The sequence below is a fragment of the Apaloderma vittatum genome, unplaced genomic scaffold (assembly GCF_000703405.1).
Source record: "Apaloderma vittatum isolate BGI_N311 unplaced genomic scaffold, ASM70340v1 scaffold30339, whole genome shotgun sequence".
Taxonomy (NCBI): Eukaryota; Metazoa; Chordata; class Aves; order Trogoniformes; family Trogonidae; genus Apaloderma; species Apaloderma vittatum.
The window spans coordinates 5,420-21,894 of record NW_009736294.1 but is presented as its reverse complement, the minus strand read 5'-3'; the positions used below and the strand labels follow the sequence as shown (position 1 = coordinate 21,894).

The 16,475-nt window shown below is 50.8% G+C and overlaps 1 protein-coding gene across 1 annotated transcript; it reads left to right on the top strand.

Annotated features, from left to right (window-relative positions):
* Nucleotides 1–3: 3 nt before the first annotated feature.
* On the top strand, nt 4–15,322 carry LOC104279594 (metal transporter CNNM1-like; the record flags this gene model as incomplete). Its single annotated transcript, XM_009876928.1, has 11 exons — nt 4–19; nt 9,433–9,576; nt 10,132–10,272; nt 10,528–10,697; nt 10,887–10,986; nt 11,164–11,211; nt 13,764–13,933; nt 14,155–14,367; nt 14,651–14,773; nt 14,836–14,971; nt 15,243–15,322. Coding segments are annotated over 11 exons (1,341 nt in total), but the record flags the coding sequence as incomplete, so codon positions are not given.
* Between the last annotated feature and the right edge of the window lie 1,153 nt (nt 15,323–16,475).

Here is a 16,475-nt window from a genome sequence, read left to right as displayed (position 1 = left end):
CTTGAGGAGTTCAAGAAGGGTGAGGCCGCCGGGCCGCCACCCCCCGGGCTCCCCCTGCACCCCTCTGCATCCCCAATGATTCCCAGGTCAGCAGCCCCCACGGCCCACCCCTCATGGCCTCCTGGCAGGATGCTGGGAGGAGTTGGGATGTGCATGCGCTGGTGTGGCAGTGACCCCGATGTCACCCGGTGGAACGGTCCTCAGGTGGATCGAGGGCCTGCAATGCTGGTTGTGCCTGTGATGTTATGGAGACTGTAAGAGCCTTCAGCCTCAGAGGTTGTTGGCTCAGCAGGTGAGCCTGTCCCACAGGGCTGATATCTCTGCAAGGGCCTGGCAGAGCATGGTGCCTGCCACTCTGTTCTGTCTGGAGGAGCTCATGACAGGAGATCACATCTTCTTACTTAGTTCTTGCATTTTCAGCTTAGCAGCGAGGAGCAGGTCTAGAAAGTCTTTCTGTGCAAGTGCTTTAAAGGAAGGAGAAAAGCCCAAACCTGTAGGAAGAGCTGTACTCTTTTTTACAGCGCTGACAGTATTCACAATGCAGCATCTGTGAGCAGCTCCAGAGCTGCTGAGAGCTGTGTTTCACTAACCATACCTTGAGAATACACACAGCATGTGTTTTTTCCCCCCACTGGGAATTGCATTTTGCTGCATGTTACTCGGTACGTCATACTGTGGTGAGTGAGTCTTTAAGAAATGGCTGCAGCGGTGACATCCTGCATGATGTAATGCGGGAGCACAGCACTCTGCTCCCCGGCTGCCTGGGGCTGCAGAGCTGATCATGTGAGAAAGGCCAACCTGGTCCATCTTGGATACGAAAAAAGCCTCTCTGTGAGTCATCTCCTTGCTCGTTTTTAGAACTGGGAGGAGGAGAGGTTAGGACATTTCTTGTGCACCAGGAAAGTGCTCCTCTGATACATGTGGGTCAGAATCTTCCTGGAGGTGCACAGCTATGCTCCCACCACCTCCTGGGATCACAGGGAGAGATGCTCTCTGTGGCACACAACACCTAACCTCCCTGCCCCTCAGCATGACTGGAGACTCCCAGCAGTGCAAATTGCTAAATCCCTGTTTTTCATACCAAGGCTGCTAGCAAAAGCCTAAAGACTGCTCTATGGGTTCAACCTTGATAAGCTGCAGCAGTTATCCCCCACCAGCCCATGCCTCTTCTAACATAACCAGTTGTCTCTCCTCTTCCTAACTCCTTATGTGCTTCACAGTTCCTTCTTAACTGTGGCTTTCTGCATACTACAACCTTAGCGAAGTTCACCTGAGGTCTTTGCTACCTCTCCCTTGTCTGTTACCAAAGATGTCAGATGACTTAGGCACAGTCTCCCTCTCTCTCTTGTAAGCCTCCCCTACACTTTGATTTATTTTGCTGAGTTCAACTACTTCCCCCCAATTTTTTCTACAGCCTGGTACCCTATGAATCAATAGACCTACAAATGGACTTGTGGATGCTTAGCTCACTGTTTTTTGCTCTCTGTCCTATCTGTCCTGTTTAAACAGAGATGCTCTGTGTGTGTGTTGCTCACTGAGCTGACAGGTGTGTTAATAAGCCTTCCTACCTGTCCTACACTTTTTCCCAGGGTAATCCTCATCTCAAATGAAAATTATTTGTTCTTCTTCAGCTTTGCTCCATTAAACTCTTGGCATTTCACTCCAGGCTCTCCCTCCCTTACATCTCTGTCATCTTGGCCTTCTGGCATGTTTTGCTACTGCCCCCGTGCTCTCTCTAAAACTTATTTCTGTTCCTACCTCATTTCTTCTTGTATTTTCTAAATTACATAGCTGAAAAGCCTTGCTTTTTTTCTTAATATCTAACTCAGCACTGCATTTAACAATTCCAGCTCTTCCCTCAAATGTTCTTCTCCCCAGGTGCTGCTGTTCTCTTCCGAGTCATCATTCCTCTATTTGTAGGCACTTGGTGACCCCCAGCACCCTATGTTTGTAGATAGCTACCCCCCAGCCCAGCCATGAACCCCTCCTAAGCTCTCATTTCCCCATCCCGAATACAGGTTGCCGTGGCAGCTCCCACACTGCCCCAGCTGCCATTTCAGCCCCCTTCACTTTACTATTTAATTTCTAAAATAAAGATTTCCCATTTGCAATTAAGAATCTTCATCACTGTCTCATTTTCTGTGTCCATTTGAATTACAATGAAGTATCTCTTTTGATCCAATCAAGGTTGCTTTTCATGGCCAGGTCTTTTGTGACACCTCCACTAATTAGAGAGCAGGCTGATTACTTGTTGGTTCAGCAAGTGCTTAATGAAGGGATCATCACTTCACACATCTAAGGTGCCTGCAGGACAGCAAAAACTCCCACTGATAAGGCCCAGTCTCTTTCTAGGCAATTAAAGTTTCTGGTAAGAATGAGCACTGATAACCACCTTCAAGTCCTTAAATCCCTGGCAAACCTCTAGAAAAAACTTCCAGCTTTCTTTTCCTTCTCGTATGATTAACTCAAACAGGTTTTATATCCTTTATTTCTTTTTTGTTATTACAGTGTTTATACAAAATACCATCACATTTTTTATCTTTCTTTCCTGGATAGCAACATATACTTCTGATCCATTTCACTAATGATTAATGTTCTACCTCACCCATAATGCAATTTTTTTTTGCATAATGTATAAGTAACACAATTTCACTGCCAAAGCTCCTTGCCACAGTACACAAACATTTTTTCTTACTCAAAATGTCAAGGGATGATTACATACAGCACTTTGGGACTCTTGCTCACACCTCCAGCAGCACTTTCCCTTTTCTGTCTCTCCTCCTACTCACAGATATCACACTGTTATCCTTAACTGATGCATTTCTTTTCTCTCATTGTGCTATCCTAGCTGTGAAGATGGTGAGCTTTGTTTCCTCTCTGTCCTTTTATAGCAGGGATTGAAGGGAAGTTTTCCTTCACTGGTTTCTAGATATGCTCACATTATCCTCATTTGAGCTCAGTCTTGCTAAGACACATTGATGTTTGCCTGGAGTTTATTCCATACATGAGTGGCAAATCCCCCCTCCCACAGCAGGACCCTGTGTAGATGGAGTTACCCTCTATGGACCTGAGGAGACACCCTTCGGCAGCATCAGCTTTCCAAAACATTTAAATTGTGTGAAAATAGCAGCATAACTTTCAGTAGCAACTAAGGATGTTGCAGTGTAGTTACAGCAGCTGTGAGCTCCTGGTTGACAAAACCCAGCCCCTGCTCCATCACAGCAGAACTGGTCAAACCCTTCACAACCCTGCTGCTGGTATCATTTGATATTTATTTTGGCACTAATTCCTAGTGAAAGATGGTTACATTTGGGGCACCAATGGAAACTGGGAAAAAGCTGGACAAGGCTGCAAACAGACTTGAACTCACAGACCAAAAGAGAGGGGTAGCTGCAAAAACTGTATTGAGCAGCAGCATCACAGCAGTGAGAGACTGGTCCAGCTGCAGGAAGGAAATAATTGTGCTAGAAGATGGTTTTGACTTTATCTTCTCATCAATACTCAGTGGAATAGACTCAGATATAATGAGGCCTGGACACTCAATTTACCCTCTTGACAAGCTAGAAAAGTCCATTATAGAAGGCATGCAGAGTTGTACAGCATTTACATAAAGCGCTACGTGGAGGACACTACACAAAATGTATTCCGTCTTCTCTAGAAGAAAGAAAAATCTGTACCAGTACAGTAACTTTGCCACCTGCAGCCTGCAAAAAGATGAAGTTATTGAAGGACTGAAAAAACTTGGAGACAATTCTCTGGCAATTTGTGTTGGTATATATCTCGGAGTACCTGGCTTTATTCTAGTCTCCCAGAGAAAACACGTAATACACCAGAGAAACAACTGCACTGTATTTAGCAAGCTAAAGCAATGTAGAGAGGCAGATGAGCTCCCAGTAGGATAAACTTCACCTTGGGAATATGGAGCTAGGAAGAAAAGTTTATGCATTCATTCAGTGTGAAATGCTGTGGGCGATGCAGTCTGTTTCTCCTCCATCGCTAGAAGGTAACCAAAGCAATATGTGTTGCATCTTCAGTCCTGTGATATAACTCCTCTTGGGGAGTTTTTCTGTGAGGTCGACCTCCTCGTTCTGTAGTGCCTTTGGGAAGGCATAGTCTTATCCCATTCCTCAAGGCATTTATGGATTTGTCAATTAATTTCCTTGGGGAGTCTATATATAGCAGTGGTACTTTTCAGCAAGTAATTTTCCTCTGTCAGAGAGATGGTAGAAATTTGCTCGTATGTTCATTTTCCTGCAGAAGGGTGGAGGCTGAAGTGCAACTCAAATTACCCTTCTGTGGTTTGTCATCTTTTAAGAGTTACTAAAAGTAAATTCTCCAAAAACAAACTTCCTGGCTTAGGAGGGAAAACAGCCTGTCCTGTGCCCTAGGGTCTGTCTTTGCTTTTCAAAATGCTCCACAGCTTCTGTTAGACTTCTACAAATTAAATGTAGCTGGAGAAGGTGCTTACACATGCCAGAAACTGGGGTTACTACCATCTGAGCTTCTTTTCTTACTGTCCTTCTGAGCCTGCAGTCACTGCAACCACAAAGCATGGCTTGACATTTCAGTCAGCCTTTAAGAGATTTCTGCAATTGTGATAACCACTATCTTGGGCACCTTGATGGGCTGAAGCAGTGACCTGAGTTGAGGAGCTGGTTGTTACCCAGGAACTATCCCACCCACATCCCCTGAAGGGCGATTGCCAGGTTGAGAGTGAGCAAGGTGCCACTGCACAGAAGATAGTTTCGGTGACTCATGCTGCAACTCCACCCAAAACATTACTTGCTTTCTCCCCAGAACTGTGCTAAATCTTACTGTGTGAGCTCAGGGCTGCTTTACACCATCCTAGCAAGCCCAGGAGCAGGCCTGCTCCAGGGAGGTGTTCAGCAAAGCAAGAAGGGATCCACATCCTTGGGGGAGAGGGCACCCAGCCAGCAATGTCCCTCTTGAGAGCTGTCAAAGACACCTTCAGGCTGAGCTGTGGGAAAGAATAAAGTGGCCTATGCTAAAGACGCCAACAGAAACAATGTTGCATTGGCTTTTGAAAGGTTTGGGATTTTTTTAGCTTCATAAAGACTTGGGATCCTTGTATGTTTCCTTAGGCTCCAAGTAATGTGCACAGGGACCTGCCGTTTGGGGGCAGGGAGGGTAATACCCAGGTGGTCAGAACCCTGTTGTATGGGAAGTGGAAGATAAAACTCCATGTCCCCTCTAATCTCCTCCTTATTCTCTTGATCTGTTTTGCCAGTAGTAATACATCAGCTATTCCAAATATTTGATCTTTTCCCCATTTTTCCTTAGGATTAGGAAAAGCACCAAATCGGAGCATGAGAAAGGCTTATATGTTCTGCTTGAGACAGAAGTAAGCAGATGAAGTCCTAATCTTTAAGGAAGGTCTCCTTAACGCTGGGTGCCCCCACAGCCCTCCTGGTTATTTCCCGCCTGTTCAGGTGTAGATGTGCGTTGCCTCTAGGTGCAACTCCTTAGGCATGTGGTTTCACCCTTGGTGCCAAGTTGTGGTAACAAAAGAGCACACTCACACACACATTTCCAGTTCAAGAAGTTCAGATCAGGGTCTCCACTTACTTCAGATGCAGGTCTGCAAGGGAGGATGAAGGTGCTGGCAAGCCCGTGGCCCAGACCTCTGATGAAAACCTCACAGAAAATATATTCCAGTTACATCATGGTTGTTTCACAGATCAGCCTTTTTTACCAATTACTTTTTTTTCCCCTCCATTTTGTAGCTGGAAGTGGTTCATGGCTTGTGCCTGTACCTTTGATCTCCTAGTAACAGCTTTGGATCCTACCATAAAATTCATGAAAATAAATTTCATGCTCAGAAAATGTTCATGCTGTGGAATGAGAGACAAGGCTAAAGCATCTTTATCATTCCTCTGGCAGAGCACCTACACAAAAAAAAAAAAAAAGAAAGTTCTCTGGGCCATATTTGCAGCCAACAGCTCTTTCTTTCCCACAAATAAAGGCATTTTCATGTGTTCAGACACAGTTCTCCCATTGGGGAGTCACTTTGAGGTAGACCTATGAGCCCAAGGTCATTTAGGTACCTATGAAAATGAAGGCTCCTAAAAACAAGCATAAACTCTTCAGGTGTCTGCTCATGTGCTTGGTTCATACGGAAGCCTTCAGCTGTTTATATTAGTTCTGTAATTTAGCATTTTGAGGCATTAACTTTCCACTGAAGCTGTTGTTTGAAAAGAGCAGATTTCATGAAGCTCATAAAGAATTTAGTACAGTTGTATCCCATGCAGAGCAGACACTTAATCACCTATAGACTTCCTGTGCGAGAACAGTCCTGTGGAGACTGGTGAAACTATTGGCACAAATAAAGTTAATTGCCCATTTAGTCTAGCATTTGCCAAACCAAAGCTTTGATTCTCAAGTGTTTCACTGTGCTTTCCTCCATCAGCGATAGCCTTGTAAAATTCATGTGACAGCCTGTTGGTGGGGAAGCAGCTCACCCTTATAATTCATTTCTTTTGAGTTATCAAGCAATGGTTACAATAGCGTAGCTCTTGGAATCAGTTTTACAGATCCTAAAGCTGGTTTAGATCAAGTTTGGTGTTTTAAGTGATTTATCTCTCTCTATTTTAATCCCAGTGAGGCAGGCCTTCAGGGTAATGGCTGGAGAAGGGTAAGTCAGCCTTGCCTAGCAAGGGCTGGCTGGGAGTGGTGCTCATTTGCACCCAGCTCTGTGAGGGATAGGAGTGGGTTTTGGGGTGTTTTGTGATCAGCTGGCAGGGCAGGAGCTAGGATCAGCTCACCTGGCATGGGCCAGGAGCAACCACGTGAATTGCAAACATTTTCCATTGCTAGGTACCTGCTCTATCTCTAATGCGGATTTAGCCTGGAAACCTAAACCTGGGGGTTTATAGCATGGCTTCAAGTGTTTATTTTCTGTGAAAATAAAGAACTCTTGAGCACTCCAACAGCCCTCCTGGCTCTGCCCCCAGCGCAATGAAACCATGGGTCTCCTTCCAGACTAGCGGTGCTGGGTTATTTCTAAATAATCTCATTTGCTGCTATGTGAACATGGAGCTGGGATCACATTTCTCTGAGGCTGCTCTAGAGTAAATTACAGTGTCGATGTAGGTGTTTGGCCAAAAAAAGAATTGCCTCCATTACTCTCTGACTGCCTTTAAGTAGCACCTAAGCTTTCTGTAAGGGCTTGGTGGTTTTGGGTTGCATGTAAATGTCATTAACAACAAGCTTTCAGCCAAAAGAAATAACTTCTCCCCTCTCCTCGCTCACCTGCGGTCTTGTAGGAGACCAGATGGCCCCAGTATTTCAGAGCAGGGTTTGGCAAAGGAGACATTTTCGAAAGCTGGACTTTGCTAAGTTGAAATGTAGCTGCTGCTGCTGTCTTGTGGCCAGCTCTGCTGCTTTTTTTCTTTTTAACTCTCAAGTTGTGTTGCTTTATTACCCACTGCACAGACAGGATGCACAAACCCGTGTATGAAAAGCAGTGAAATAGTCTGGTCCAAAGAAGATGCTGAATTTTCAATGCCCCGAGGCTATTGGTTTAGTTTTTTAAAGTGCATATTGGTGCTACTTGCTGCGGTGTTATGTTCTCATTTCTAATTCTGTAGGCGTGGGAGGTGGTGAACTGCTCTCTGAAATCTTGCAATAAAAGCTCGGTATGAGGAGGAGGGAATTTATACTGTGGAAAATGCCCAAGCTTTACTGTGAGAAATGCATAGTGCTGATCTTCAGCCGAGAAATATCATTTACTCGTGTCAGATCCAGGGCAGGTTATTTGAAGGTCACATGGTCCCCAGAAAGATGCGTTTGGTGCTGGGCTGCCCTGGATGTGCTCATCCCTGTCGCTCCGATGGGGACAAGAGAGAAGGCACCTATGAGCGAGGAGAGAGCTGTGCAGCAGGCAGGAGCCCACCCCTATTGCACCTTTATCCATAAACACTGTTCCGATCCCCTTGCCCAGCACAGGAGGCAAATTTGTTGTGAAAGGAGATGCAGAGGCAGCTGCACATCAGAAGGGACCTGCCCCTCTTTTGGGTGACCATTGCTGTTCAAGGACCTCAGCTCCGGACCCAGGGGTGCAAATGAGGTGTTAGATAGGTTTCTGGAGGTCCCTGCAGTGCCCAGGGTTCAGTTGGGTTTGTGCAGGCATTGCAACAAGAGACCCCAGGGATGCAGAGCAAACGGGGGGAGGGGAAGTTGTTGGCTGAGGGGCTGATGAAAGACATTTTAAATGTTTTAAATAAAACTAGAGGTTCAGAACCTGTATGTGCTGCTGAGCAGTGTGGGAGCCACAGGGAGAAGTAAGAAAAATGGTGCTGTTTGTTGACAGGTCCAAGAATACATTGGAGATAGAAACCCAGAAGTTGTTTGTGGCTTGGAAGCTGTGTTTGGGTCAAGCTGCTGAGCAAGAGCATAAATGAGAGCAGACAATAAAGGAAGGGAGAAGTTGAAGTAGTCAAAACAGCTTACAGAGAACTGGATGGGCAAACCCAAATAGGAATGTTTCAAGTATACCAAAAGCAAGAAGCCTGAGAATGTCTCAGCAGAGCTGCCAGGTTACTGGGGCAAGCGAGGAAGCCGAAAGTGTGACTGAGAAACACTGTGACTTCCAAGCAGGAGTCACCATCATTGCAGCCGAGAATCTGGTCCCAATCTGCTTGTTTAAGGTAACAGGGGCAGGGTTTGGAGAAGACATTCAGGTGCAAGCTGATGGCTTGAAAAGCATTCAGGCTCTGCATCCGGATGGTTCACTCAAGAGTTCTGCAGGACCTGGGCTGAAAGCTGCAAACAAATATACGCACTTCTGCATTAAAAACATCTGCTGTTCCAGAGAGTTGCCTGTATTTTAAGAAAAGCTTTAGGATTGATCCAGACAGCGATGGATAGAAAGATGTGGGGGAGCTGTTCCTGCAATTTGGTAGGAAAGATAATTAGAGAGAGAATGAGGAAGCACCAGGAGGATGAGGGAAACCAGTAGAGCCCAAGGACACGCTCACATTTCTGTGTTGGAGGACGCTGTCTCATTGCCTTGTTAGAGTCATCTCATGCCAACAAAGCTGAGGGAAAGCAAGAAGCAGCTGATATAATGTACACTTAATTCCTGCACAAGAGGCTGTCAAAGAGCTAAATGTACTGACTGGCAGCAGATTTGCCAGGGGAAAGAAAGCAAGCGGCATCAGAAAAGAGCCAGGCAGAGTCCTGTGGCACCTAGAAATCAGCCTGAGGAGCAGCAGCCCCATTAGGCTGGGCTGTGCGTCCAGCCCTTCTGCTTGGGTTAGTGCAGTTGGGTTGGGTTTGGATGACAGTGCCTAATTCAGAGGTTTGGCTGCGATCTGCGCCTCACACTGAGCCCAGTTCTCCTGCCAAGCCACCATGCTGGGGACCCCTTTCACCATGGGGGGGTCCTCATGCTGCTCTGCTCTCCCCCCACAGGAAAGTCCCATCTGGCCATCGTGCAGCGGGTGAACAACGAAGGGGAAGGAGACCCATTCTACGAGGTGATGGGCATTGTCACCCTGGAGGATGTCATTGAGGAGATCATCAAGTCCGAGATCCTGGATGAGACGGATCTGTACAGTTAGTGTCCCAGAGAGGTTGCAGGAGCCAGGGTGGGAGCCCGCACAGACAGACAGACATGTGGGTAGGAAACAGGCCAGAGCAAATCGTGGTCCTTCCCCAGAGCAATTCAAAGTCATAGTGGGAAAAACAATGACAGAGAGATGCTGGTCAGATGCCAGGGCATCTTGAATGCTTGAGACAAGATAAGCACCAGCATCAGCAGGTGGTGGTTGGGCAGGGCCTGACCTGACCTCACGTGTCTTGGGCATGAAGTGCCCCTGGGTGGTTCCCAAGATCCTTTCCAACTCTGGGTGATGCATCCAGCCAGGGCAACCCAGGACTTGTTCCGGAGAAAGACGCGTGTTTCGCCACCCTGCTTCCTCCCCAGGGAGCTGCTGTCAAGGCTGTGATGCGGGGCACTTTTTGTGCACCTTGCTGCTCTGCAGCAGCCCTGCCATGGGGCGCAGCAAGACATGCCTCTCTATATACATGTGCTTGTGGTGTGGGGTCCTGCAGCTGCAGTGGCTTTGTGGCTGCTGCAGGCAGGCGACTGCTCTGCTCTCTGCCCCACAGCAGACAATCGGAAGAAGGAGCGGGTGCCCCACCGGGGACGCAAGCCCCAGGACTTCTCCATCTTCAGGCTCTCAGAGAGTGAGATGAAAGTCAAGATCTCCCCGCAGCTCCTCCTGGCTACACATCGGTTCATGGCAACAGGTATCCTTGTTCTTGTGCCAGCCTTGCATCTCCCTGAGGCAGTGCCAGCCCTATCTGACATCTCTGAACTGCTCCTGGGTTGGACTCCCCACTAAGCAAGCAGTTTCCACCTCCTTGGACCCCTGACCTGGGCATCCTGGGTCTGCATTTGGCTCCCCTCTGTACAGCAGAGTGTTGAGGCTGTATAGCTCGGAGGATGAGGTGTTCCCAGCAGCCCCGACCCCACTGAGCGAGTGTGTGTTGCCTCCCTTCTAGAAGTGGAGCCTTTCAAGTCCCCTTACCTCTCCGAGAAGATCCTGCTGCGGCTCCTAAAACACCCCAACGTCATCCAGGAGCTCAAGTATGACCGAAAGAACAAGAAGGCAGCAGAGCATTACCTCTACCAGCGCAACCGCCCCGTTGACTACTTCGTCCTCATCCTGCAGGTACCTGCAGCAGCAGTGACTGAAGGGTGGCCAGGGGTGGCCCATCTCTCCTTGTCACCTTGCTCTGGGCTACTTCAGCCAGCAGAAATGCCCATCTTCTCATATGGGGTGGCAGGAGTCCCTGCAGCCCTAGGTGGGTCAGTGGCCAGAGTGCGAGGTGTTTCTCTGAATGAATTTTCCTTCTTCCAGGGGAAAGTGGAGGTGGAAGTTGGCAAGGAAGGGCTGCGGTTTGAGAATGGAGCATTCACCTACTATGGTGTCCCTGCCATCATGGCTGTGTTCTCCTCAGGTAAGGGCTCTGTGAGCTCCCTCTGGCCCTGCCTTCATTTCTGCAGCTTCCATGGGGCTAAGCCAGCTGGTGTCCAGGAGAAAGGGCTGGCTGTGGGATGGGGTGGCCCTGCTGTGGGGCACGTGGCAGGTGGGAACCCTTCCTCTGGAATTTCTACATCTCCAACTGTCATTTCAGATAATGACATGCGGAAAGTGGGCAGCCTGGCTGGATCCTCCTTCCTATGTAAGTGTTTTGGGTCAGGCTGGGACTCTAAAACCTCTCTTCCACAGCACTAGCCAGCAGGAGGAGAGATGGGTTTGCACCCCACACAGAGCAGCTCAGGCTCTGTGCCGAGGTTGCTGCCTTTAAAAAACTCAGTGGAGAAAGAGCGTACTGCCTGCAGGCTGTGGGACAGGCAGGGATTGAGCCGCGGTGGGAGCTATGCCAGTGAGGCCACCTGAGTCTGCAGTGCTGCTGCCGCTCAGGGCTCCCTTACTCGTGACACTGTGTCACGAGATGCTTTCTGCCACCCAGCCTGGCACGGGACATGCACAGTGCAACACCCCTGGCAGGGTGAGAGGCAGAGGTCACGGGCAGCTCCCTTGCCTGGCATCACTCTTCCCCCTTGAATTTTTTTTTTGTGAGTAGCATGTCACAGAGAGAGTTCAGACATTAACCCTTGAGCATTTAACAATTTATTATTAATTAACTATTGTTATGCAACTTTTTTATTGCCAGACGATCTTTGGCATTGGTGACCAGGGCAGGGGTGCAGCAGTAGAGACCTGGCACAGCCAGCCCCACGTCGGGTCGGGCAGTGAGAGCAGGGAGGAAGCGCTAGGGATCATCAAGCTGTCCTTTGCTCCCAGCTGGATGAGGTTGTTCTGGGCAGCACTTCAGGCTGGTGCCTTTGCTTGGACTTTCATTTGCGGAAGATCTCAATCCAGGGGAGGACACAGAACAGGAGCTACTGCAGGAGGAGTGGGGAGATTGGAAGGAGGGGGCTGCAGGGCAAATTTCCTCAGCGGTTTACCTTATAAGCAGTTTAAAAATATTAATCATATAGACAGCGGATGGCTCCTAGAGTGTTGCGGCCACACTGTGGCTGGAGGGCAGGCAGTGTGCCCTGGGCTAGTGGGCCATCAGCTGGAGAATAGTGGCTGTGTCTGGAGGAGGGGGCTGGCAGCCAGCAAACTCAGATCTGCTGCTTTCGAGGTGGATGCTGCCAGCAGTGAGAGCAAAGATGAGTCATCAGAGGGTGTTAATGAGTGCATCCCTCACCTGGAGCCCTGCATCCATGTGGCATGGCCCAGGGATGCTGTGGAGGGCAGCTGGGCAGCTTCCCGCAGGCAGCAACTCAAGGGATGGGCAACACCTGCCTTTGAAATTGTCACTGCTGCTGTAATCTGTGGCATTAAAATGTGCAAAATGAATGTCCATGATTCAGTGTCTCTGTGGCAATGGGTCAGGCAGCTCCAGACACAGGTTCCTGACTTCATGCGGTTCTCACATGGGTGGGTGGCTCTTCTTGCCATCGCCCCAAGTCTGTTGAGACCCATGGCACTGCAGCATCTAAGAGGGGTGGGAAGGGATGCTGGAGGCAGTGGTGGGAGCCTAGCCGATGGCTGCTGGCACATGATTCCTTTTGTCATTCTTCCACTTGGTCTGTCCCCTACTTTCACCTCCATCCCTTACCTTCCACCAATCCCTCCTTCCTTCCCCTTGCCTCTCTCTGCAGTGCCCGTCTCAGTGTCCCGTACTTTCGCCTTCAGCAGAGGAGACTCCCTGGCTGGCTCTCCAGGTAACAGGCTTTGGCTTTGGGCAGGTACCTCCATATGTGCCAGGCTCTTTCCAGCTCCCTGTGCATGGTGCACTGAGCTCCTTCCACCCTGCACGCTGAGCAGCCCCTCACTGCTTGGAGCATGGGTGGCAGATGGGGGACAGCAGTCCTGTCCCTGACACAGTCTCCCCAATAAGATGCAAACCCCAAGAAGAACAGGATGGGGTCAAGGAGGAGCCACAGACGTCTCAGACGTTCTTCAGTGTGCAGTTCTGTAATTTTCCGTGCTTGGTGCTGGGGTTTTCTTGCTACTTGCCACTTCTGATCACAGTTACCCCAATCCTGCATGCACACTGCTCTGCTTCGTTTGCTTTCTGGCAATCCAGATAAGAGAAGGGCATTTTAGCAGCAGAGCAAAGTCAGCAAGATGTTGCCATCACGTATGTAAAGAATAAGCTGCCTTTGTTCCCTAATAAATCACTGACCAGGAAAAATCCATCACGCCGCTTGTCAGAGGCCATCAGTCAATGTGAGTGACTGGGCAGCCTGCGACTGCCCAGCTTGCTGGGGCAGCCTCTGCTGCTGTTCTGTCACAGTCAGGGTGGACAGGAGCGTGCCCTGAAGGCAGGTTAAGTCAACTCTATGGGCTGCCAGCTGCAACTGGGAGAATTTTTGCCAAATGCTGTGCAGAAGGCCTGCGTTAGCAGGACAGCTGTCAGTCAGTTGGTGTGACAAGCAGGCAACAACCGTAACCTCTGCTGCTGGTGCCAGGTCAGATCGCTGCCTGGTCCTTTTGGTTTATATGGGGGTGCCATGGGGCAGAGCCTCTGCCCACCAGAATGCACCAAGGAAGAGTCTCACTGAAGGCCCTCACAGAGCCCCCACCAGCCCTGCTGTGTGTGAGACACAGCCACCAGAGGCAACTGGTCCACCCTGACCCTGCACCAGCACCAGGGACCCAAGTGGCACCACAAGCAAGTGTGAGTGTTTGCCTCTCTGATGTCCCCTCCCACAGTGAACAGGTCACCGTCACGGTGCAGTGGGCTCAACCGCTCTGAGTCCCCCAACCGGGAGCACAGCGACTATGGGGGCAGCACCACGCAGCTCCACAGTGGCTGCAACAACATCTACACGCCCGACTACTCCGTGCACATCCCCTGCGACGTGCAGTTTGTCAAGGGGGCGGTTTGTAAGGGTACGGGTGGGCTGGCAGGGACTGTCCCATCCCAGCCAGCCCCTGCCCAGGCACCCTCTCACCCTGCTCCATCTCAGGAGCCTGCTGGGTGCCCAATCGGTGCCAGGGAGTCCCATGCTCCTGCTGTCCAGGGGTTTGGTGGCACCAACGCCTCAGGAGATCCTGATGGGTCTTGGTGCCCACTGAGCTGGGCATGCGTGTCTGTGCCCAGGTCACCCGGCAGCAGTACCACAACGCGCTGGTGGCCAGCCGCATGGACAGCTCGCCCCAGTCCCCTGACATGGAGGCCTTCGACAGGGATTCAACCAAGGCCTCAACCATGCGGGGAACCCCACAGACGCCCAAGGAGGACCCCACCATCCTACTGAATGAGAGGAACAGCATCATGTGTGAGTCACTCAGCAGCATCCTTTCCCTGACGCAGGCTAATCTTCTATGTCCCCTGGCGGGGCTGTGCTGGGACCCACTGGCACATCACTGCTGAGATGCAGTTGCATGTGGAGTGGGGCGTGTGGGTGTTTGCATGCACACACCCGTGGGCTCTGTTCTACCCCTGCACGTACACACAGATGCAAGTGTGCAGGCACGCAATTCCTCATCGCCATGCCCTCCTGTCCTCTGGTGGTCCCTGGCAGTGGGACCTGTGTCCTTGCCCCAGGGCACAGCATCTCTTTGCCCTGCTGCCATGCCTGCCCTGTGTCCCCGAGGGGCTGCACAGTCCCAGTGAGTCAGTGTTCTTGCGCATGGAGGGCATCCCCTTCATTCAGGAAGAGCTGGCTGACAATGAGGAGAACAGCAAGCGGCAGAGTGAGTCTGGCCGGGTTGAGGTGGTGGGGACATGCACACACCACCCTGGGGGTGGCAAGAACTGCGGTGCACTGGGGTGCTGCAGCCACGCTGGGCTTTTGCAGACAGTGAGTGCTGCGGCACCGTTGTGGAGGCAGAGTCCCCAGGCAGAGAGGCTGCGACCAGCTCATCGCCGAGCAGCTCTGAGGAGACACTGGGCAGGAGGCTTCTGAGATCCCTCAGTGAGTGAGCACCCAGGGGAGAGCTTTTACCCCGAAATGCCACTGTTCGGGTGACCTGCTCCTCGGCCCTGTCCTGGGAATAGCCTGCGCGGGGCTGGTGTGGAGCAGGGGGGCAGCCCAGTTCCCCAGCAGCACCACAGCAGCCGGCAAAGCTGCACCAAGGGCTGACTCAGACAGAGCCAGCTGTCTGGTCCTGCCTCAACCCTATGTACCATGTCCTGAGCACCCTTGGCTCCCAGCACCACAGCCCTAAGCACCGTTATTGCTGTAGGTGGGCGCAAGCAGCAGCTGTCACCAGAGGATGAGAAGACGCCAGAGGAGAGCTCCAATCTTGCCCCATTAATCACCTGAGCAGCAGCATGGACAGGGCACAGTGCTGGAGGCCCACGCAGACTGGAGGTAGGAAGCAGTGCAATATTTCTTCCCCATCAAACAGGAGCTTGCTCAATTTTAATAATGTAAAATGAAGTTTCAAGCAGCAAAGACAAATGATGTGGTTTGGAGCCCATGTGGGCATGCATGTCACTGGGGGCTGGAGCAGGGTCAAGGGATGTAGCAGCAGACTCCAGCCGTCCTTGGAGCACGAATGAATACACCCCGACTCTTGTTTTCACAGCTAGAAATGTGAGTCTGCACCAATATCCCTGAGCCTGACTAGGAAAGGTGCTGCAGGCTTGAGCAGCAGTAGGTCAGGAAGGGCAAGCTCTATCTGCCTGCACCAGGCTGAAATTGTGTCTTCCAGGTCTGCAGCATGGGGGTCTCCTGCCACAAGGCTCGTGTTCAACAGCAGCAGGTCTGCACTCGCTCGCTGCCCGCCCGCCCATTCGTGCCGCCCTTCCCTGCAGGACTTGTGCAGAGCCCCATCCCCAGGCGAGTAAAGGATGTGCCCTCAGCAGAGCTGAACCACCCAGGCGGCCTGGACCAGCTAGAGAAGTCCAAGGGCCCTTACCCAGCTGCTCCCTGGTAGCATCTGGTCTCAAGGAAGAGGTGGAAAAAGGAAAGGTGGAGAAGTGTCTGGCATGGTGTCCCTGCAGGCAGAGCAGGGATGGGCGGCCCAACCCAGAACTGCCCTAAGCATCACTTACCATCCCCATCTCAGCGAGGCCTGGAACCCCTCGGTGCTGGGTGCTGCACAGATGTGGTCTCCACCATGAAGGGCATTCCACATGCAGCTCAGGGCCCCAGCACAGGTTTGTGCCGTGCCAAGTGACACGCACACTCGCAGCGCCTTGCACATGCTGACCATCGATACAGCCCAGCACTCCCGAATCCCTGCTAGGCACAGGGCAGGGAGCCCTGCTCCCCGCTGAGCACAGCCCCCTCCTGGGGAGGGCTGCTCCAATGCTGCATTGAACCATCCTCCTCTGCGTGCACAGCTGCCTTGTGTGAGGGAGGCTCACACCAAGCCTCCGGGTTGGTACAGACAAGTCAGTAGTTTTTGTAGAGGCTGAACGCAACAGGGATATTAACATTAAAGTGATTTCTCCCTGAGTGATGCTCTGTC